Source organism: Podarcis raffonei, chromosome 5 (genome assembly GCF_027172205.1).
Source record: "Podarcis raffonei isolate rPodRaf1 chromosome 5, rPodRaf1.pri, whole genome shotgun sequence".
Lineage (NCBI taxonomy): Eukaryota > Metazoa > Chordata > Lepidosauria > Squamata > Lacertidae > Podarcis > Podarcis raffonei.
Window position 1 is genome coordinate 12,568,211 of NC_070606.1, and position 22,682 is coordinate 12,590,892.

General features: G+C 43.3%; 2 protein-coding genes across 5 annotated transcripts in view; both read right to left on the reverse strand.

Moving 5' to 3' along the window:
- COG3 (component of oligomeric golgi complex 3) overlaps positions 1 to 14,011 on the reverse strand; it is a 50,483-nt gene extending 36,472 nt beyond the window's left edge. For 2 of the 3 annotated variants that reach the window (XM_053387872.1, XM_053387871.1), the window contains exons 1-5: positions 13,803 to 14,009; positions 6,920 to 7,066; positions 6,411 to 6,472; positions 4,383 to 4,548; positions 1,241 to 1,315 (exon numbers count right to left, since the gene is read on the reverse strand). In XM_053387872.1, coding sequence (XP_053243847.1) covers positions 1,241 to 1,315; positions 4,383 to 4,548; positions 6,411 to 6,472; positions 6,920 to 7,066; positions 13,803 to 13,949 — 597 coding nt within the window. In that variant the 5' untranslated portion in view covers positions 13,950 to 14,009. Of the gene's footprint in view, positions 1 to 1,240; positions 1,316 to 4,382; positions 4,549 to 6,410; positions 6,473 to 6,919; positions 7,067 to 13,802 lie in introns of all 3 variants that reach the window. The other variant, XR_008330389.1, reaches the window with a different exon arrangement.
- A 4,103-nt stretch (positions 14,012 to 18,114) lies between these two features.
- On the reverse strand, positions 18,115 to 22,681 carry CBY2 (chibby family member 2). 2 transcript variants are annotated; one of them, XM_053387879.1, is made up of 2 exons: positions 22,543 to 22,681; positions 18,115 to 19,237 (listed from the first exon to the last, which is right to left on the reverse strand). In XM_053387879.1, exon 2 carries the CDS (start codon positions 19,186 to 19,188, stop codon positions 18,226 to 18,228), a length of 963 nt encoding a protein of 320 aa, XP_053243854.1. In that variant the 5' UTR covers positions 19,189 to 19,237; positions 22,543 to 22,681; the 3' UTR covers positions 18,115 to 18,225. The 2 variants fall into 2 exon arrangements, with proteins under 2 accessions (XP_053243854.1, XP_053243853.1); XM_053387878.1 differs by having other exon boundaries at positions 22,547 to 22,680.
- Between the last annotated feature and the right edge of the window lies 1 nt (position 22,682).

Sequence of the window (22,682 nt, forward strand, 5' to 3'; positions counted from 1 at the left end):
TAAAACAAGAAAATCCTTAATAAAAAATATTTTTTAAAAAAATAATAATAATGGTGGTCCATTCAATAAATTGCAATAAATTTATAGCCCCGTCACATACTGATCATTCATTGCATGTAACTGTATGCATATTTTATATTTGATTTCACCCTCATAACAAGAGATAGTGACTGGTTTAGGGTCAGCCACTGAGCTATAATCTGAGTGGCGATTTAACCTTAGTTTCACTGGCCCCAGTTGACACTCAACTCACTCAACTTTGGTTGCTGCATTTCCTGGAGTAATATAATTATTTGTATTATGATTAAACAACTTTCAGTCCCATTCTATAGGTTATCATTATTAATGTTCTTATTGAAATTATTCAGTTATTTTATAATGCCCTGGCCAAAGAATCTGCACTTGACAACAGTTGGGCCTAATAAACAACATTTCTCCAGTGCCCCATGGAAATTTCCTCCTTCCTTGTTTTTGAAGACCAAACATAGACAGAGGCTTAAAACCACTTTAACAGAACAATCTTATGCATGCTCACGTAGAATAAAGTTCAGTTCAATTCCATGTACACTTACTCCAGAGTTTTACAGGATTTTAACGTAAGAATGATAATTACTAATCAGAGCATGCAACTCTTTAAAGAGTCTCTAGAACACGGGTGTCAAACACAAGGCCCGCGGCCCGAATCCAGCCCGCCAGACCTCGTCATGTGGCCCGTGTAGCCGCCGCCAGCCTTCACCTTTTATTCTCACTTTTTTTTTTTGACACAAGAAAGCCGCCTCTTCAACGCATGCGCGGCAGCCTACAAGCCAGAGAACGTCTGCCCTCTAGCAGCGCCGGCCGTTCTACACAGGAAACCTCCACTTTACATGCATTCAGGAAACCTCCACTTGTTTTTATATTGAGCGCATTGTTTTTATTGAGCGCATGCACTTGTTTTTATATTGAGCGCATTGTACATTTGAATTTCTACTTGCCATTATTCTGACTATGTTTCTGCTTTCAGAGCTAGTTATTACTTACATTATTACCAAAAACAGTAATAATTGAATGCAGTGACAATTTATAATCATAAAGAGTGGACACATAGTCCTACAGATACAACCGGCCCTTTGAGGGTGACCAAACTGCTGATGCGGCCCCCGATGAATTTGAGTTTGACACCCCTGCTCTGGAAAGACATGACTCTAAAGTGGAAAAAGTTTTTTGGTCTTTTTGTGTGTGTTTCAAAACAATTACTTACCGTATTAATATTTTCCAATTCATTAAAATATGACAGTTTCTGCTGGATATTTTCTGCCAGGTCCACAAGCTCTGACTGTTCAAGGAGAAATATAAATTATTTTTAGAGGCAGGTAAAAACATGGAGATACACTGTATGTCAGGAGAGGACAACCTGTGGGCTGATTATACTAAAACAATTACATACGTTTTGTTACATTTTACTTGCATATAAAGGTATAAGGTGAACTTGGTGAATCAACTATTTCTATTAGAATACGCTTACATCTGAAGCCATTTGCTACAATGGGCATTCGTATATTTAGGTTAGAAAGCATAAATTGAGTTTAAAACCTAGAACTTTAGGTCAGACCTTTTTTCTGGTCCAATTTAAGGCTGATATCGCCCTATTTAAAAAGTTACTATCTGCCAGGATATAATCTATTCTAGAAAGGGTCCACTGCTCAGAAGAAAAGGTAAAATCCTGGCTTGTCAGGTGCTCTTCTTGCCACACATCCCGTTTCCTTTACAGCTGGTTATCATAGGAATTGAAAACACTAAGAACTGAGACTAAGGTATTGGAGAAAAACCTAACACAGTTTGAAAAAGAAAGGTTTCAGAATGTGACAGGGTTGACTGTGGTTAAAAAAGTGAAATATTTGGGGATAAATATGACAGCTAAGAATGTGAATTTATTTAAAGATAATTATGAAAAAACTTGGATAGAAGTGAAAAAAGACTTGGAGATCTGGTCAAATCTGAAGCTTTCCTTGTTAGGTCGAATTGCAGTTATAAAAATGAATGTATTGCCAAGAATGTTGTTTTTGTTCCAAGCATTGCAAATAGTGGATAAGACGGATTGTTTCAAGAAGTGGCAAAAAGATATATCTAAATTTGTCTGGCAGGGCAAAAAGCCCAGAATAAAGTTTAAGATACTAACGGATGCAAAGGAAAGAGGGGGATTTGCCCTGCCAGACTTTAAACTGTACTATGAAGCGGCAGCTTTCTGCTGGTTAAGAGATTGGCTGCTTCTTGAAAATACAGATATTTTGGACTTAGAAGGTTTTAATAATATCTTTGGGTGGCATGCATATTTGTGGTATGACAAGGTTAAAGCACACAAAGGTTTTAAAAACCATATTGTCAGAAAAGCACTATTAAATGTCTGGATTAGATATAAAGATTTGTTGGAAAACAAAACCCCAAGGTGGTTGTCGCCAATGGAAGCTAAGGCAGTTAAAAAGTTAAATATGGAGTCTAAATGGCCAAGATATTGGGAAATTCTGGAAAAGGAAGGGGACAGACTGAGATTGCAGAGCTTTGAGAAATTAAAAGGGAAAGTGAGAGATTGGCTGCACTATCATCAAATAAATGAAGTGTTTAAAATGGACAGTAAAATTGGCTTCCAGGTGGAAAAATCAAAATTGGAGACTGAACTGTTAGAATCCAGCACTAAAAATTTGTCAAAAATGTATAATTTGCTGCTGAAATGGAATACACAGGATGAAATGGTCAAATCAAGCATGATTAAATGGGCTCAGGACATTGGTCATAACATTATGTTTGCTGACTGGGAGAAGTTGTGGACCACCGGGATGAAATTTACGGCATGTAATGCCTTAAGAGAAAATATTATGAAGATGATCTATAGGTGGTACATAACCCCAGTCAAGCTAGCAAAGATTTACCATTTGCCTGATAATAAATGTTGGAAATGTAAGGAAAAGGAAGGTACATTCTTTCACCTCTGGTGGACGTGCCCGAAGATTAAGGCATTCTGGGAAATGATCTATAATGAACTGAAAAAGGTATTTAAATATACCTTCCCTAAGAAACCAGAGGCCTTTCTCTTGGGTATTGTCGGCCAAGGGGTGTTAAAGACGGATATAACTTTTTTTATGTATGCTACAACAGCAGCAAGAATACTCATTGCGAAGTACTGGAAGACACAAGAGCTACCCACCCTGGAAGAATGGCAGATGAAGGTGATTGATTACATGGGTTTAGCAGAAATGACGAGCAGAATCCGAAACCAGGGAAGAGAAGCAGCGGAAGAAGAATGGAAAAAATTCAAGGATTATTTAAAGAAATATTACAAAATCAATGAAAGTTAGAATGATGTTGGATTAGAAAATAAATGGTTACTATTAGTAATGGATAAGATAAGGAGAATAAGGAAGAGTAAATTAAATTAAAATAAGGGAAGATTTGCTGAAAAATTGATTAGAAATTGGAATACAGAAAAGGGAGGTATGAGGAAGTCGGAGAAGAAAGGTATAAGAAAATAAGATCTGAAATTGTACTTGTTTTTGTTTTTTGTTTGTTTGTTTGTTGTGTTTATTGTGTTGTATTGTTATGTTTTTGTGGTTATAAAAAATTTCTTAATAAAAAGTATATATAAAAAAAAGAAAACACTAAGAACTGTTCACTCTGTCTGCTTTTTTCCTCCTCCCTCCCTGCCGTTTTTCCTCTTATGTGTCATGCCTTTTGGCTAAATGTGTTTAGCTTTTGGGCTAAAGAACAGGATAAAAATGTTGCAATCAATAAACAAACAAACAAACAAACAATGTAGCTACAGATGCATAGGAAGCTGAAGTGTTTTTCTAACTACCGTATTTTTCGCTCTATAGGGCACACCTAGTTTTTTGGGGGGGGAAATAAAGGGGGGGGAATTATTCCCCCCCCCCCAGAGGCTGCTCGCAGCTTTGGCAGAAGCCAAGACAGCTAATGGGGTGGATCCCGCTCACTGTCTTGGCTTCCTTTTTAGCCGCGGGGCTGGGGCGGGGGAAGCCCGAGCTTCCCCCGACCCCAGCCCCCAGCATGAGTCTGGGAGCGGGGGCGAGGTTGCGCACAACCTCGCCTTCGCTCCCGGAGCTTGCTGCTATCCACAAGCCTTCTGAGCCCGGCGGGAACTCCCGCCAGGCTCCGAAGGCTTGCAGATAGCTGCCCAAAGCCCGGGGTGCACAGCGCTGTGCTCCTCGGGATTCGGGCTGCAGGCTGCTATCCGCAAGCCTTCAGAGCCTGGTGCGCACCGACCCCTCTCGCTCTCCAGGCTTCAGCGAAAGCCTGCATTCGCTCCATAGGACGCACACACATTTCCCCTTCATTTTTGGAGGGGGGAAGTGCGTCCTATAGAGCGAAAAATACAGTAAGTATGAATTTACCTGCTCTTTCAATAGCTGTTCGCAGGCTTCATGCAGCGTTCCTGTCTTGGTGGAAACAAAGAGATATTGCTTCTGTAACGACTCCAGGTGCTCTAGAGCACTGTTGACATCACTCAAGATAGCATCGCATTGCTCTTCAAATCCAGACAAGTAAGCTCTTGTCTGCCTAGAGAAATCAGAACACAACAGTTATATATAGGCACACATTTATCCTTTGAACTGATAGAAAGATTCAGGATAATAGCACGGGGAATCTGTGTAGCTGAACCTATACTGTGCAGACAAGCTTCTGAGCGATCTGGTTAACGAGTGGCTATCTAAGCTATCTAACCTTATGCGCAGAAACCGGTCAACGTCTGATGGAAACACATGGCTTATTACAATCAAGGCCTGGCTGAACATACATTACAGAACAACACCAAACTCCTTTTCAACTTCTATGCTTGAAGAGTGTGCTTCATGGTATATAGAACAATTCAGGACAAAATACGTAGTTTGGGTATTGCTCTGGAGAGCCTCAAAGTATGTGATGAAAGCTACATACGCCAAACAATCAAGCAACGGCGTTATAACCATGAAAAACAGCGTCTGTCTCCTCACACTCCGAGACCCTGTTCTCCGGAGGCCCTAGGCAGAACTACTTCTTACGGATTTTGTGCCAATTACCTAAAAGACCTACTACTTCCTTCCCAATGAAGAGCTTTTATGCTTTCCCCTCTGCAGTAGCCACAGGTAAAGGTAAAGGGACCCCTGACCATTAGGTCCAGTCGTGACCAACTCTGGGGTTGCGGCACTCATCTTGCTTTATTGGCCAAGGGAGCTGGTATACAGCTTCCGGGTCACGTGGCCAGCATGACTAAGCCGCTTCTGGCGAACCAGAGCAGCGCACGGAAACGCCGTTTACCTTCCCGCCGGAGTGGTACCTATTTATCTACTTGCACTTTGACATGCTTTCGAACTGCTAGGTTGGCAGAAGCAGGGACCGAGCAACGGGAGCTCACCCCATCGCGGGGATTCGAACCACCGACCTTCTGATCGGCAAGTCCTAGGCTCTGTGGTTTAACCAACAGCGCCACTCGCGTCCCGTGACCGCAGGTAGATACTCACAAATTCCTTATCAAGTCCGCCTGAGTGCCTGCAATCAGGGAGTACCAGATTCACAGGACCATATTCTTTTGGACTGCCCTTTGCAAAGCAAACTCCGCAAACAGATGCTGAGCAAGAAGTTAGACCTGCGACCCATGGCGGCTCCGACAGAAAGCCAAAAGAGGTTCTTTCCTAGCGGATAGGGACAAGGACCTTACTGCCTCAGTGGCAGTAATTTCCATTTTACCCAGAAGGCTTCTTAATGAATCATCCCTCTAGGAAATAGACAGGGTGAAGAAGAACAACCGAGTGCCTTGTGACCCTTGACAGCCTCACTCCTCTCCCTTTTAAATTTATCCCACTGATTTGAAATGTCTTAACTTGTAATGCCAATAAAGGTATTTGTATTGTATCGTATTATGGGACGCGGGTGGCGCTGTGGGTTAAACCACAGAGCCTAGGACTTGTCGTTCAGAAGGTTGGCGGTTCGAAACCCCATGATGGGGTGAGCTCCCGTTGCTCGATCCCTGCTCCTGCCAATCTAGCAGTTCGAAAGCACGCCAAAAAGTGCAAGTAGATAAATAGGTACCGCTCCGGCGGGAAGGTAAACAGCGTTTCCGTGCCTTGCTCTGGTTCGCCAGAAGCGGCTTAGTCATGCTAGCCACATGACCCAGAAGCTGTACGCCGGCTCCCTCGGCCAATAAAGCAAGATGAGCGCCGCAACCCCAGAGTCGGTCACGACTGGACCTAATGGTCAGGGGTCCCTTTACCTATTGTATTGTATTGAGTGGAACAGGAGGAGGATGAAAACGAAGGCATAGCACACACCAAAAGCACACAAGCACCGCAGGACATTCTCACAGGATGTTTGGGAGTTGCCATTGTTGGGTGCTATGTCTTGATATTCACTATTCAACAAGTGCGGTGGGGAGGCATATATACCTGTATTTAGCCCCTTCATCTTGATCCATCTGCGTATGGAGTTGATCAAACCATGAGAAGAACTAGAGCAAAGAAGGGAAGAGGTTACTTAGGATGCTCTGGGAGAACGGCATCAATGGCATTTGGGCTGATGAAATGGGCTTATTAGGAAATATAATCCAGTGTATTGCAACAATAGCACTGGTGGTAGAGAGAGGAGTCACTGGGCCATTCCTGGTGTGGGGGCCGCCCCTGTCCATGCTTCCTAACTGGATGGCAGAATTCAGAAGGTCTACTCCTAAGGTAAAAAGGTCCTTCCCAATTCTATGATTCATTTATTTGCAGTTACACAGAGGGGGGGGGAATCTAATGGAATGCTCTATTTAAAAAGAATAAAGCAGACATGCACAAGCATCTAAAGGCAAAAGCCCAGCCAGAATGTTTGCCTATGTATTAAATAACATCACATTTAACACCTTACGTTTTGCATTTGGAATAAGAGAAGGCTTGATTTTTATGTTATGTTTCACCTGCTGTGCTGTTTCGATTCTTTCATTTTCCATACGCAACATGGAAAACCCTTTCAAGAGGATGTCCTCTGTGGATTCTGGCACTGTTGCTGTCAATGTTACAGTTAATGATTGTTGACCAAGACTGCTAAAATCTTCAATAGGAAGCTAGACACAAATAAAAAATAAAAATGAATGAGTTGAATGCCTTAAACTGTTTTTTTAAAACTAGTTTCTTCATTACTTACTTCCCCCCACTGAATGTTATAACACATAGTATCATTCATTAAAAACCAGATCAGAATGCTTTTATGTCAAAATTGTTCATTTAAACAGAAACAAATGCAACAGATAGCTTTTATTCCCTTTTCTTTTCTTTACAACCAGATGCATCTGGAGTTCTGTAGCTCTGTTGTACTCCACTGGAAGTTCTTCTGGAACTCCAAAGCTGCAGTTTAACTTATTGATCTGTAAGCTAATAAAATATACTCTGTACTGTTGTCCAAAATCACGAATAGCTGTGCAGGACACCAAGTTTAGATTACTTGGTTAAAAAAAGGCAGAGTGAATCAGAGCCTGGCTACATGGGATGGTCAGAATTCCACTTGGAAGAGGACACTGCAGGATGCGCTTAGTACAGATTTATGAATGAGCACCCCAATTGAGGGACGCGGGTGGCGCTGTGGGTTAAACCACAGAGCCTAGGGCTTGCCAATCAGAAGGTTGGCAGTTCAAATCCCTGCGATGGGGTGAGCTCCCGTTGCTCGGTCCCTGCTCCTGCCGGCCTAGCAGTTCAAAAGCATGTCAAAGTGCAAGTACATAAATAGGTACCGCTCCGGCAGGAAGGTAAACAGCGTTTCTGTGTGCTGCTCTGGTTTACCAGAAGCAGCTTAGTCATGCTGGCCACATGACCCAGAAGCTGTACACCGGCTCCCTTGGCCACTAAAGCGAGATGAGCGCCACAACCCCAGAGTCGTCCATGACTGAACCTAACAGTCAGGGGTCCCTTTACCTTTTACCCCAATTGAGCAGGAAACGTCCTGCACTGTAACAACTACCACAACCAACATCAAATGTGCAAACAATTCTAAATCCAGAGTTATGTGGGCCATTTTTTAATAGAGGTGTTCGCCATCTCTATGCACAGCCCGAATTGTAAGGTGATCAGGAGTGAGTCAGGTGAGGTTTTCACATACCTGAATCAGATTGTGCCATTAATGGGATGTTGAGTCACAACTCCCTAAAGTCCAGAGCTGTTCTACAGACTTGGGTGCTGCAAAATGCTGCATTTTGCCAGTTAAAATAAAGTGATTGCTGCTTTTTAATAAAAAAAGCAAAACCCAGCTTGGGGACCTTTACCTAGGGACACATGGAGTAAATGTATTTGGGATCAGTCTGCAAATCAATTAATATGGAAGCTAGGCAGCTCTGACTGAAAGCTGTTGGAGCCCCTTACACTCACATGTCACAAAGACATACAAGCCATCACAAATATCATCTCTGTTGCTGCACATCTAGTCAACAAACTCTGCCACTTTATTCTCACAATTGTGAATAACATGCACTTTCAGATCAATGACACTGACATGGGGACTTGCATGGCTCCACCATATGCCAAACATTTCCACGGATGACTTGGAGCAATGCTTTCTCAGCTGCTGTCCCCAAAAAACCTCTCCTCTGCCCTTGATACACTGATGGCATCTTTGGCATCCTGAAGCCACAGACAAGAGGCAGTGGAGAAGCTCTACCAGGACTTTAACAACTGATACTCTCCACCAGTGCTGGATTTACATATAGTGGTACCTCGGGTTAAGAACTTAATTCATTCTGGAGGTCCATTCTTAACCTGAAACTGTTCTTAACCTGAAGCACCACTTTAGCTAATGGGGCCTCCTGCTGCCACCGCACTGCCAGAGCACAATTTCTATTCTCATCCTGAAGCAAAGTTCTTAACCCGAGGTACTATTTCTGGGTTAGCGGAGTCTGTAACCTGAAGCGTCTGTAACCTGAAGTGTCTGTAACCCGAGGTACCACTGTATAAGCTGTAGCTTAGGGTCCCTCTCTTGGGGGGGCCTCAAAAAAATTAAAGGGGGAAAAAGCTGGATGTACATTTCCAAAATATAAGATAAAAAGCAAATAAAATAAAACCTACATACCGCAACAGTGGCAAATGGCCTTAGATACCTATTAGGTCTATAAATTACCATATAGCACATATAACACAAAAAACTGCGACAATTTGTTGTTGACAAAGGACAGCTGGCCATATAAAGGGCCCCATTACCTTCAGTAGCTTAGGGCCTCATCAAACCTAAATCCGGCCCTGCTCTCCACCCCATTATCCTAATCTAGAGCAGTCCACAAAGCAAGTATCCTCTCTGGACCCTAATATGCAACTACATAATGAACATAGAAGCACCACTTGTTGGAAAACTAGGGGCTGCTACGCGCTTCCAACTTCCACCCAGAATACATCACAAAAACCATTGTCTACAGCCAAACCTTGAGATACAACAGGATCTGTTCTGATCTGTCAGACAAAGACTCCCTATTAAAGGATTTACACCACGCATTTCTACCAAACACATCCAATGAATTGACAAAGCCGATCAAAAAGGCCAGACTGATACCCAGGAATAATCTGCTACAGGTCCAGAAAAGAAAGTGACAGATTACTTGCTGGCTACCTGCATTTCCTAGTTAAAACCACTCCAACATATCACCAAGGACCTACATATCCAGGACAGTGAAATGTCCCTCTCAAAGGCCTTGGGTGGTAGGTTCAGTCATGGCTGACTCGGGGGTTGTGGCGCTCATCTCGCTTTACTGGCCGAGGGAGCCGGCGTACAGCTTCCGAGTCATGTGGCCAGCATGACTAAGCCGCTTCTGGCGAACCAGAGCAGCACACGGAAACGCCATTTACCTTCCCGTCAGAGCAGTACCTATTTATCTACTTGCCCTTTGACGTGCTTTCGAACTGCTAGGTTGGCAGGAGCTGGGGCAGAGAAACGGGAGCTCACATCCGTTGCGGGCATTCGAACCGCCAAACTTCTGATAGGCAAGTCCCAGGCTCTGTGGTGTAACCCACAGCGCCACCCACATCCCGATAACACTATTACAGAACTAATAAAGTCAGCCACAACATCAGCATTTCATGCACTTGCATGTCTCACAATGCAACAAAAACGATCATCTGTCAGTAATGCTCTTTTGTATTACTAGGACAAACAGACTAGTCTCTGAACACAGAAGAATCAATGGGCATGAATTGAAAGCAGGAGAGCTTTTCAATCTATCATGGCATTTTGGCCCAAATAGAGGTAAGGTTTGCTGTTCCACTCCTCATGCTAATTCACTAAGCAATGATGAGGATGGTTCTACATGGACCTCACTCCAGGTATCTGATGAAGTGGTCTAGTCCACAAAAGCGTATGACATAATAAATTTTGTAAGACTTCTAGGTACCCAAGACTTTAGTTCTTTTTACCTTGCTTACACTGTAAATCACTTGGAGACAGAAGTATGTGACTGGAAAAATGCTGTAACCCACTCTAGGCTCCTGGGAAACAATGGACTATAAAGTAAACAAGTGACACGACACAACCATCCCTACACCCTTGCTATCTGTAATATTTGCAACCATAACTAACTTCAAGGAGCTCATGGTGGTGTATATGAATTTGAACCATTTTTATTCTCACAACAACTTTGTGAGGTAGGTTAGGTTGAGAGAGTATTACTTGCTCAGTACACAAAACAATACGGGACGCGGGTGGTGCTGTGGGTTAAACCACAGAGCCTAGGACTTGCCATTCAGAAGGTTGGCGGTTCGAATCCCCGCGACGGGGTGAGCTCCCGTTGCTCGGTACCTGCTCCTGCCAACCTAGCAGTTGAAAAGCATGTCAAAGTGCAAGTAGGTAAATAGGTACCGCTCTGGCGGGAAGGTAAACGGCATTTCCGTGTGCTGCTCTGGTTCGCCAGAAGCGGCTTAGTCATGCTGGCCACATGACCCGGAAGCTCCCTCAGCCAGTAAAGGGAGATGAGCGCCGCAACCCCAGAGTTGGTCACGACTGGACCTAATGGTCAGGGGTCCCTTTACCTTACACAAAACAATACTCAAATTCCTTTTGCTTTTTAGAATAAGTGGCACCTGGATTCCGAGCAGAAAAGTAGCTGAAGCAAGAGAAGAGGCTAACCTTTTCTCCACCAGCAGTTTTCCCTGCTCCACGTTGCCGGATGTATGCATCTGAGGGCAGGCCCCTTTTTTTTGGCAGAGTGCCCGCACCTCACTATTTTTCTATATACTTCTAAACACAGATAGATAAATAAATACCAGCCCTGCTGGGCTTACAAAAATGTTTTTCTATAAACTCCTCTGTTCAAAATTCCAAAAATTTGAGAGGGGGCATGAGAGAGAGAATGAATTTTAATTCTATTCATGTTTAATTGTTTTTAATTATTGAGTCCCCTCCTCCAATGCTTTTCGCTATTCTTTAGCTATTTCTTATTTTATTATTGAGTCCCTCTCAGGCTCATCACATCTCACAGTCCCACCAGAATAAAGGAGTGAGGACCGGATCTTGCAATATGAGCTGATTAGACCCTCTTCAAAGAACTCTCCCTAACTGATATTGGGCTTAGCATTTATTCTCAGGACACCAAAGAATAGCAATTGGCTGGGGAATTAACAAGTGAGGTCAGAGCGGCAAAAGAGAAGAACCACCCTATAATACATGGCAAATGTACTGGATACATAAACTGTTCAGACTGTGGCAGGAATCCAGTTATAGCAGCTGTAGAAGGAGGAGAAAACAGGGGATGAAGAAGGAGCTATGGGTGGAGGGCAAGGTGGATAAAAATCAATGATTTTTATAGATTTAAATTGGATTTTTAAAATAAAATGCTTTGGAGGAAAAATCTTTCTAAAGATAGTTTTCTATTTAAGTTGCATTATAGTCTAAAGGCTATTCATCAGGAAATGAGGATTTGTTTTAAGTTTTTCATGTGTGCTAAAAATCAGTCTACGTTTTTTGTTTTTGTTTAACCGCATCAGTTAACAAACATGGATACACATGCTATAATGTTATTGTTTTAGTTAAATAAATTGTTATTAAGGAAATAACACCCTTCCAATAAAGTACAGCAGAAAAGTTGTCCAAATATAAACAGTTAACTTATTAAACTTCACAATAGTTTCATAATTAACTATGTATTTCTAATAGTATAATCAAATGAGTAATTTTTGAAATAACTGTAAAAACAACTCTGAAAATTTATTATTCCAAAAATGAAACCTACATCTGGTTGTAAATATTAAGATCATACCAGCAAGAATGAGTCTTTCTGTAAAAAAATATACGTATATGATTTAAATCAAGTCTTACTGACTAGTGATTTAAATTGTGATTTAAATCGAATCCACCCTGGTGGAGATAGACCTTCCCATCGTCTGGACCCCCTGGGAAACTCAACAAACCTGCTGCACCTGGAAGTGTGTGTGGAGAGTGCAACTGAATGGGACACAGCTGCAAGCAGCCTGAGGAAGGACCAGCCACCTTGGGCCTGCCCATAAAAAGTAAGGCTAGAGTGAGAGGAACTTTTCCTATTGTAAGATTTCTGTAGGTGAGCTGGAGGGTGTGTCAGAAGGAAAGTGAAGTGATGCTGATTTATGGATATTAGTAACTTTGTATTAATGTAACATTACATGTACAGTGGACGCTCGGGTTGCAAACATGAAACCGTGCAGGATACACGTTCGCAACCTGCAGCTGCGCGTCTGCGTCTGCACAACTGCCGAAACCTGGAAGTAACGCGTTCTGGTACTTCCAGGTTTCGGTGGTCCGTAACCCAAAAAAATGCAACCTGAAGCGTCTGTAACCTGAGGTATGACTGTAACGTAATGTTGTTGCTTCAGTTTTCCGTTTACTGCTTGGAGACATTTGTAATACATTAAGTAGTATAAAAATTAAATAATCCATCAATCAACCAACACTCATGGTGAAATGTGGCACAACCTTTCAGAGTAACTAAATAAAACCTTATTACACAGCATGACAGAAATCTGTGGTTTTATCAAGACAAGTTGTTTGCTGTTTGCTGTGGTTAACAACCATTTTCACAAAATGCATATCTGAATTGGAGAGGGTTGAACTAGATGACCCTTCCAACTCTATAATTCTATGATTCTGATTCTATGAAAATGCACCTTCTATATATATACACACACACACAGAGTATATGTGTGTATATATATATATATATATATATGTATGTGTATATATATATATATATATACACAAACACACACAGAGGGAGAGAGAGAGTATATGTGTGTATATATATATATACACATACACACAATGTATGTATGTGTGTGTGTGTGTGTATATCTATATATATCTATATATATCTATATCTATATATATATCTATATATATATATATATATATATATATATATATATATATATATATACACACACACACACAGTGTGTGTGTGTGTGTGTGTGTGTGTATATGTGTATATATATATATATATATATATATATATATATATATATATATTGCTTTGCCCGGTACAGAAACGACTTCAAAGCAATCCATTGCAATGCTCAAACCGAAGCTTATCTTGAGTTTAAACACTGCAACAACCACTTTGGAAGGAAAAATCCTCCCCACCTGCTGAATTTCTGCCTGCCAAGAGGAGGAGGAGGATAAACGTGAAAAACCAGAAAAATGAGGAGAAGGAAAGAGAGAGGGAGAGCGAGCAACACATTCCGCTCCTGTTCCTCAGAGAGAGCTTTCCCCTCCGCGGAGGTTCGTGACCCCACTGAGGCCCCATGGAAGCGCCGCCTCTCGCCCTTCCCGGCCCAGCCAACCCCGCCAGGGACCCTCCGCTCACCTCAGCCGGGGCGGGCAGGCAAGGCAGCGCTTCCCTCAGCTCCAGCACCGACTCCTGCTGCCGCTCGGTCAGGGGCGCCAGGGGCCTCAGGGGCCTCTCCCACAGGCTCAGCCGCTCCCGGGCTTCGCTGGGCAGCTCGGCCGCCATCCCGCCCCCTCCTTCTCCCTTTCTCCCCTCGCCCGGAACTATAACGCTGCCCGGAATCGTTTCCGAGGGGGTGAGGGACGCTGCGCAGCGGCGGACGCGTCACTTCCGCCTCCGGCAGGAAGCGGCTGGCAAAGCCTAGGCCCTCTAGACTCAAGAGAAATGTAGACTGAACTCGCCGGCCGGCTTCCGGGGTCCGTAGAAAGAAACGCACGAAACGCATGACGCTTCAATTACCCAGCTTGCAAAATGATTAAATTTAAGTGGGTTTCTGGGGTTTAAATGGGTTTCTAAGGATAACAGGGCGTTGCTTCTCTCTCCCAGAGCAAAAGTGGGGAATTACCCGTTTTATTTTGATTATTTCGCGCTTTTATATTGTGTTTTTATCCTGAGACCTGCAAGTATAGGGTAATGTAATAATAAAAAGCAGAGACATCACCTTGCTAACAAAGGTCCGTATAGTTAAAGCTATGGATTTCCCTGTAGTGATGTATGGAAGTGAGAGCTGGACCGTAAAGAAGGCTGATTGCCGAAGAATTGATGCTTTTGAATTGTGGTGCTGGAGAAGACTCTTGAGAGTCCCATGGACTGCAAGAAGATCAAATGCATCCATTCTTAATGAAATCAGCCCTGAGTGCTCACTGGAAGGACAGGTCCTGAAGCTGAGGCTCCAGTACTTTGGCCACCTCATGAGAAGAGAAGACTCCCTGGAAAAGACACTGATGTTGGGAAAGATGGAGGGCACAAGGAGAAGGGGACGACAGAGGACGAGATGGTTGGACAGTGTTCTCGAAGCTACAAACATGAGCCTGACCAAACTGCGGGAGGCGGTGGGAGACAGGAGTGCCTGTCGTGCTCTGGTTCAGGGGGTCACGAAGAGTCGGATACGACTAAACGACTAAACAACAACAACAAATAATAATAATAATTTTTTTTAAAAAAAAAACAACAACCAAAATTGTAAGGTGCCTCTGACTGGGTGCCAGTGTTATTAATTTCCTGACTCCTTTTTTTTTTGGCAGGGGGTGGGAGTGTTGGAGCTGGAACTGTTTCCTCAGCCTGGGTTGTGACTGAAAGGTCTTGCTGGCAACGAGAGAAAGAAAAATCAAACTCTGCATCTGCTGTCCTCTGCTGTTTCTTCAACAAGCTCTGCCTTAAGATGCAGATGCAATGGGTTTTTTAAATATAAATTATATAAATTATTGTGTGTGTGTGTGTGTGTATGTACATAGTTATGCTTTTCAGGTTTAAACAGTTCACTAATTTTACAATCATTTTAACATTTCAAAACTTGACTTCCTTCCCCACCTTTCTGCGGTTCCTTAAATTTATTTTTAATATCTTCTGCATATCCAAATTAACTTAATTTGCCCCCCCCCGAACTTGAAGCATGGGAAGTCCCAATAAAAAATTATAATTTGGCAGAATATTGGGACTATATAATATGTATTTGTATAATTTGAAATATTTAATGTGATTTGATTGGATTGTTAAAATGGAAAATTTAATAAAAAATTATTTTTTAAAAAAACAACAACCCTTAATTTGCTCATTTATTCACCTACTTTAAATATTTACTCTTATGAAACTGCAGGTTATTACAGTAATCCGGCCGATGTTCTTATCTGTTTACAATTTATCTGTAAATATTCAATAAAACATTTCCATTCTTTTATAAAAAGTTTGTTCTCTTGTTTTGTTATTCTTCTGGTAATAAGTTCAGATGCAATGAAAAAGCTCAAGGTTTAGCATTGTGTGAATAAACCTGGGCAAACCGTGATTACGAGTAAGAAACTGGAAACATTCACTTCTAGGTTTAAAACTAACCATGGTATCTTGTTATGCTTGACAAGGACAAACTGTAGTTAGTTTAAACTACAGCTCATTGAACCAAACTTATGATCAAGACATAGTTTCTGTTCTTGGCTTGTAGTCCTCAGTTCAGATGAAACAGCAACTATGGTTAGTTTAAGCCCCTACTTCCAATCGTTTTTCATGTAGTTTTAATGTCATGTCCAAACTGGTCTTATGAGTAGTATACATTCAAAGGGTGTGGAGATTAAGGAATATGAAGCTTAGCAAAAAAAATCACAATAATAAAAAATGCAAAGCCTTTCTGAGCCTCATCCCTGTTACCACAGTGACTGTTGCATTTTTGGATTCCTGCATTGCAGGGGGTTGGACTAGATGATTCTTGGGGTCCCTTCAAACTACAGTTCTATGATTCTGTGATCTTTCCTTACATGTTATTCAAACCTCTTTGTAAAATGAAGGTATAACCATTGTTGTAAACAAAAATCTGCCCTTTTTTCCCTTATGGGGTATCCAAGAGCCCATATAGAGTCCTTACATAGGTTCCCTATTGGTAGGAGAAAATAACAGAGGCCAACCAGAGAATATTGAGAAGCAAAGCAGCTAGTAAGCCTGATCTTTATTGATCTGTTGCAACAGGGTCCTCACTCACCACACGGAGGGAGGAGGAACCCAGAACAATGGTGCACAAGGCCTTATGTGGACTTTTGAAATTGCCACCCTGTAGATCAAGACCACCCCCAGATACATCATACCTACATCACAGAAAAGGCGGTCTACAACAGAAATTTGAATGTTGTTTTTCCTGTTTGCCAGGTTATCTGATTGCCTGATAGTCTGTCACCCATTATCTGATTGCCTTTCCTGATAGTCTGTCACCCATCAAAATGCTGATTACTCAATTCCTGAGACAATGGGAAGGCTCCCTGACCCCCCCTCCCCATAGCTGTCAATTTACAGATTTGAAAATAAGGGACCAGCAGCCTTGAAAATAAGGGACCAGCAGCCAAAATAAGGGACCCGCAGCCTCACCTGTTCCAGGCACTCCGGTCTTCCTGTCCTCCTGCAGTCTGGTCAAACTCATGCTGGTAGCTTCGAGAACACTGTCCAACCAACTTTGTAACCAGAGGTTCAACTGAATAGAATCTGAATCACATGCACCACAAGGCCTATGCAGCCTCAACTTAAGATGGCTCCCCGGCCTGGCTTTGCACTGCAAAGTTTGCAGCAGCACGTGCAACAAAATGGCGTCCAGCATTCAAAAAACCCATCAGCTTGCATTAACTAGCCACACACAAGGCATGCAAGCTCCACCCCCCAGTCGTTCTTAGACTTCTTATTGGGCGAGCAACGCAGCCAAGCAACACAGTTGGAGCCTCCCTCCTCCCTGGCCGGCAGGGAGGGAGGGAGATGAGCTGCTTCCTTTGAAATTTAAGGGACATCATTTAAGGGACATTTAAGGGACATCCACCAATAAGGGACAGCAGCGGGACATGGTGCTGGAATAAGGGACTGTCCCTTCAAATAAGGGACACGTGACAGCTATGCCCCTCCCCTCCTTGCAGGGAAAACATTTGGTCAGTCTGGGAATCAAAAATGGTTCCAGGTCGGTCTTCCTGTGCTGATCTATGTACGTCCTTGGTTGGTACTGATACGGAAGGGGGGGCATGTCTTCTTCACCTTCTTCTTCGCTACAATATATCCATTTATTTCCAATTGTCAATGTCAAAAGGGACTAAAATCTATAAAATTCATAGAAAATCAAGGTGCCAATTTGCTCAATTTCTCTAGGACTCCATGACACCTCCCCTGTCCTCCATAATCCCTCAAGCAAGGTGTCAAGACCCTAATCCTGTCAAATCACTCTGCCAAGCCTTTCCTCCGGGCAATGCCACGTGGCAGACAACCATTGTCTTCTCATCACCGGTACTCAGGATGTGCTTATCTGCACATATCTCCAGCTCTGCATATTCCCTCCCCCCTCCTCCATATGTTAATCCTGTGTAACCCAACCTCCTCTTAATGTATTCATGATGTAACTGGGATGTATTTTGCACTGTATTCTGGGACATGGAGGGAATTTTCAAAAGTTCATGTCACCCCTTTCTCGCTGTTCAATCTCACCTTGAACCTGTTGCGCAATAAACTTGGATCTTCTGCAGTTTGCTCCTGTCTCCGGCTGAGCTCATTTTCCTCCGCAGGGACCCGCGGACTTAGTCCGACGAGCTGGGTGGCAGAGCAGCCTCGCACCCAGATAAGTGTAACAGTACACTTATGAACATTTCACATATAACTAAGACCTCAAAATTCCTATCGCAACATTTAAAACATTTTTAGAAGCTCATCACTGCTTTCCTGAATCCACAACAGAACTTTATTCGGGTTTATGACGCAGGAGAGAGATAATTTTACAAATGTGAACTGCCTGCTATGCACCTAACATCTCTCCCTGCAGCTAACTCAACTTTCAAGCACTTTCGGGATTCTTCATTCCAGTCTCGGACTCCTCCATGGGATCAAAGGAGTGCAGCTCCTCGTGCAGAAGATCCATCTGAGCAATGATCTTGCTGATCGCAACTTTGATGGCTTTTTGCTGGAGCTTCAGTTTTTTGTTCTCCTCCCAAAGCATTTTGTTCCCTCCTTGGATGGTCTGGAGGTCCTGCTTTTCTTCCAGTAGTGCATGGTTCTCTCTTAGGAGCCACAGAACAGTTTCGTTCAGTTTCTGGACAACTTCAAGTGCCTCGTTCTCCTTCAATGGCAATAAGGCTTTGTTTCTTTCTTGAACTGACAAAACTCTCCTCTCCCCTTGGCTTTCCTGGACAGCTTCGGCTGCTTCGGCCGGTGCAGTCGTGTTACTGGCTTCCTGACCTACAATTTTACTGGTTTCCTGGGCTGGGGTAAATTCATTTGCTGATGACTGAGCAGGTTGCTTTTCCTGCAGGAATGGGGCGGGTTTCTTCTCGTCCGGGAAGACCTTCAGAGCCATATTCTTTTCCCGGAAGATCTGGAGGGCTTTCTTCTCGTCTCTAAAAACCTGAAGGGCTTTCTCCCCCATACCATCCTTGAGCCCCGCTATGATCGGAAGGGCTGCTAAAGGGTGGTTTTCTTTCTGGAGGACTTGCTGGAGACTCTCGTCATAAATAACCTGGATCCCCTTGTTCTCCATCCGAAGGGACTGCAGGGCCTTATTCTCATCCCGGAGAGCCCTGTTTTCTACTCGGAGAGCTTTGTTTTCCTCCCAAAGGGCTTTGTTCTCTTCCCAAAGGGTCCAGTCATTGTGCATCTTCTTGCCTGAGTGCTTCTGTCGGGCTTCTGTGGCGGAAGAGAGTGCTGACTGAATATAGGTTTCGTTCACCCACTTGCCATCGATGAAGATAAAGGTGTCATCGCTCAGTTTGACCCGTGGTGGGATGTAATCCATTTTTACCATCCAGCAGCTACATGCATTGGTTCAAAAGAACAACTGAAGGGCTGGATTACTGCATGAAACAAAGAGAGACAAGTCAAACAATTTCCTTAGCAGTTCAGCAACAGTATTTATTCGCAAGCGGTACAAAAATCTACCACTGGCGTTTCAGAAACAACAGACAGGGAATCAAAAGACAATGCATTCATTATTAAGACGATAAGTTACATGAAATTAAGCAATGAAACAAAGCTGTTTTCAAGTCTACAGTGGTACCTCGGGTTACATATGCTTCAGGTTACATACACTTCAGGTTACAGACTCCGCTAACCTGGAAATATTACCTCGGGTTAAGAAATTTGCTTCAGGATGAGAACAGAAATTGTGCTCCGGTGGAGCAGCGGGAGGCCCCATTAGCTAAAGTGGTGCTTCAGGTTAAGAACAGTTTCAGGTTAAGAACGGACCTCCAGAACGAATTAAGTACATAACCTGAGGTACCACTGTATACAGGGACCACAGCCATAGCATATCCAAACTATGTTTTCACTTTCTCTTTGTGAATTCCTTGTTTGTTTGTTTGTTTGTTTGTTTGTTTGTTTGTTTTAATCCTTATTGATATTTTGTGTCAGGGGAGTTTATAAAGTCACTTTGGGGAAGAAGGGCCTTGATATAAGCTCTCGCAAAGTTTTAAGTCAACTCTGACACTACCTAAGCAGTTACTATAATCAGCCTCTTCTCTTTGTGTAATTTTTCCTCCCAACATCATTCCTTGATCATTTGAGGACCAAACCAGCCATGCAGAGCTATGTATCTTGTTTGTCACAGTGTACATGTATGATGAAGCAGCTTGTTTGGGGGCTTTCCTTTGATTATTATTATTGATTTTTTAAATTAGCCCAACTTGCCACACGTCCAGGTTTTCCTGGACATTTTGCTGATTCAGCAGAAATCCGCCCGGACGCCATTTTGCTGGCCGAATCCCGGACGTGTCCGGGAAGAGCTGGACGTATGGCAGCCGTATCTTCAATATCTCCATATTGAAATTGAGATGGCAGAGCTAGAAGCCTTATGGAAAATATCCCCAATGGACACCAGTTCAGAAGTCTAGGCAACTTTGTTCAGACAGCTGACCTGTATGTTGAGCTTTCTTCCTGCGGGCCCTCCAGGTTGTCAGTATTTCACAAGAGGGAAGCAAGCTCATACCAGAACATTCGCAATTAAAAGTGGATTAAAACACTCTGTTGCCGTAGTGCAACAAATCCACTTTTTTAAAAAATACAGAGGGACTTTTTGTAGCTTTGCAGGAAAGTGATGGGGATGAACTGACGATAAACAGCAAGGTGTGTCAACACCCTACAAGCAAATTGGGATGAACGTAGGTTGTTGTTATAAAACCACCCAGTAAATAAATCGGAAGGAATACTCAATAAAATTCAGGCATAGGCTGGGTGCACACAATATTTTTAAAGCACATGGGAAGCAAGTTCTTTCCCTCAAAGGATTCTGGGCACTGTAGTTTGGGGAGGGTTGCTGGGAACTGTAACTCCTGAGGGCTCATCCAGAAATCCTTTTGTGCTCTTGAGTGCCCAATGTTGAGGGCCTGCATACAATTATCATCTTGCCAAGCTTGTTACCATATTTTTTGCTCTGTAGGACTCACTTTTCCCCTCCTAAAAAGTAAGGGGAAATGTGTGTGCATCTTATGGAGCGAATGCAGGCTGCGCAGCTATCACAGAAGCCAGAACAGCAAGAGGGATTGCTGCTTTCACTGTGCAGCGATCCCTCTTGCTGTTCTGGCTTCTGAGATTCAGAATATTTTTTCCCTTGTTTTCCTCCTCCCAAAACTAGGTGCGTCTTGTGGTCCGGTGCGTCTTATAGAGTGAAAAATACAGTAACTTCCTAGAAGTGACTGGCTGCCAATGGGTGGACAAAGAACTGGGAAGTCATTGGCAGGGCTTTTTAAATGAGAAATGCACAAGATCTCTGTTCTGGCACCTCTCCAGTGGGTTCCGGCACCCCTTTTCCTATAAAAATAGCACTGGTCCTTGGAATCACCCAGCACAGGTGATGGAGGATGTTATGTACTGAAGTCCTCACCCTGGGCCCCAGGGGGATACTGTAGATAGTTATGCAAATAAGGGATCGAAAGTGACGTTCAGTGATTGGATAGTTTTAGAAAATTGTTACAGTTACGTTGTACTGGAGCTATATATAAGCAGTCTGACTGAACCCTTCAGTTCAGGTCTGTTCTGGCCTGTGAATAAACAAGAGCTGTTTGAAGAATCGCTGTGTCGTCTGATATGTTCACCCACAACTTAACAAGGGAACCTTATGTTTTTATTGTTGGCCTTATGAGGAAGGGTTGAAGGAGTTGGGTATGTTTAGCCCAGTAAAGAGGAGACTGACAGGAGATACGAGAGCCATCTTCACATATCCCAAGGGCTGTCCCATGGAAGAGGGAGCAAGCTTGTTTTCTCCTGCTGTGGAGGACAGGACTCAAGCCAATGGCTTCAAGTTACAAGAAAGCAGATTCCAACTAAACATACGGGAAAACTTTCTGACAGTAAGAGCTGTTTGACAGTGGAATGGTCTCCCTCAGGAGGCGGTGGACTCTCCTTCCTTGGAGGTATTTAAGCAGAGGTTGGGTGGCTTTCTGTCATGGATGCTGTAGCCAAGATGCCTGCATTGCAGGGGGTTGGACTAGATGACCCTTGGGTCCCATCCAGCTCTACAATCCTATCAAGGCGATTAAAGTGTCCCAGTACCCTTTATTTTGATTCGGAGCTTTCCCCACAAACATCTGAATTGATATTTGCTCCAAATCAGCTTTAAAGAGCAGGTTTTAAGCAAGGAAAGCTCAGGTGAAAAAAAAACAACAATGCTCAGTCACGGAGTGTTAAAATGTGGACTTCTGCCTGGAAAAAGTCTGGCAAACGGGAAGTGTGGATAAGCCCTCAGCTTTGATTCAGTTAAATACAGTGGTACCTCGGGTTACAGACGCTTCAGGTTACTGACTCCGCTAACCCAGAAGTACCTCGGGTTAAGAACTTTGCTTCAGGATGAGAACAGAAATTGTGCGGCGGCGGCGCGGCGGCAGCAGGAGGCCCCATTAGCTAAAATGGTTTCTCAGGTTAAGAACAGTTTCAGGTTAAGAACGGACCTCCAGAACGAATTAAGTTCTTAACCCGAGGTACCACTGTACTGCAACTGAGCCATAGATGGGCTACAGCTCAGGTTACTTGTGCTGTATGTATGAGATTAGGTAAGAGGACAGACAGTTCAGCTCTCCAGGGAAAAAAGATCTGTGAAGGACCTCTGCTGAGACAGAAGTCTAGAGGGCAGTGGCTGAAGTGTGTGGCTAAATTTGGCTGTACTTACTTACTTTCTCCTGAAAGTGGTCTTCCTTACACTTTCAGATACCGAACATGTAGCATGGACCACGAAGGGAGAGTCGCCGCCACCTTTCCTTCCTTCAAACTGGTTTCCAGTGCTGCTTGCTGCTACAGGAACAAACTGTT

Coding starts and splice junctions, on each gene's coding strand:
- CBY2 (XM_053387879.1), bottom strand. CDS start 19,188: ATGGTAAAAATGGATTACATCCCACCACGGGTCAAACTGAGCGATGAC.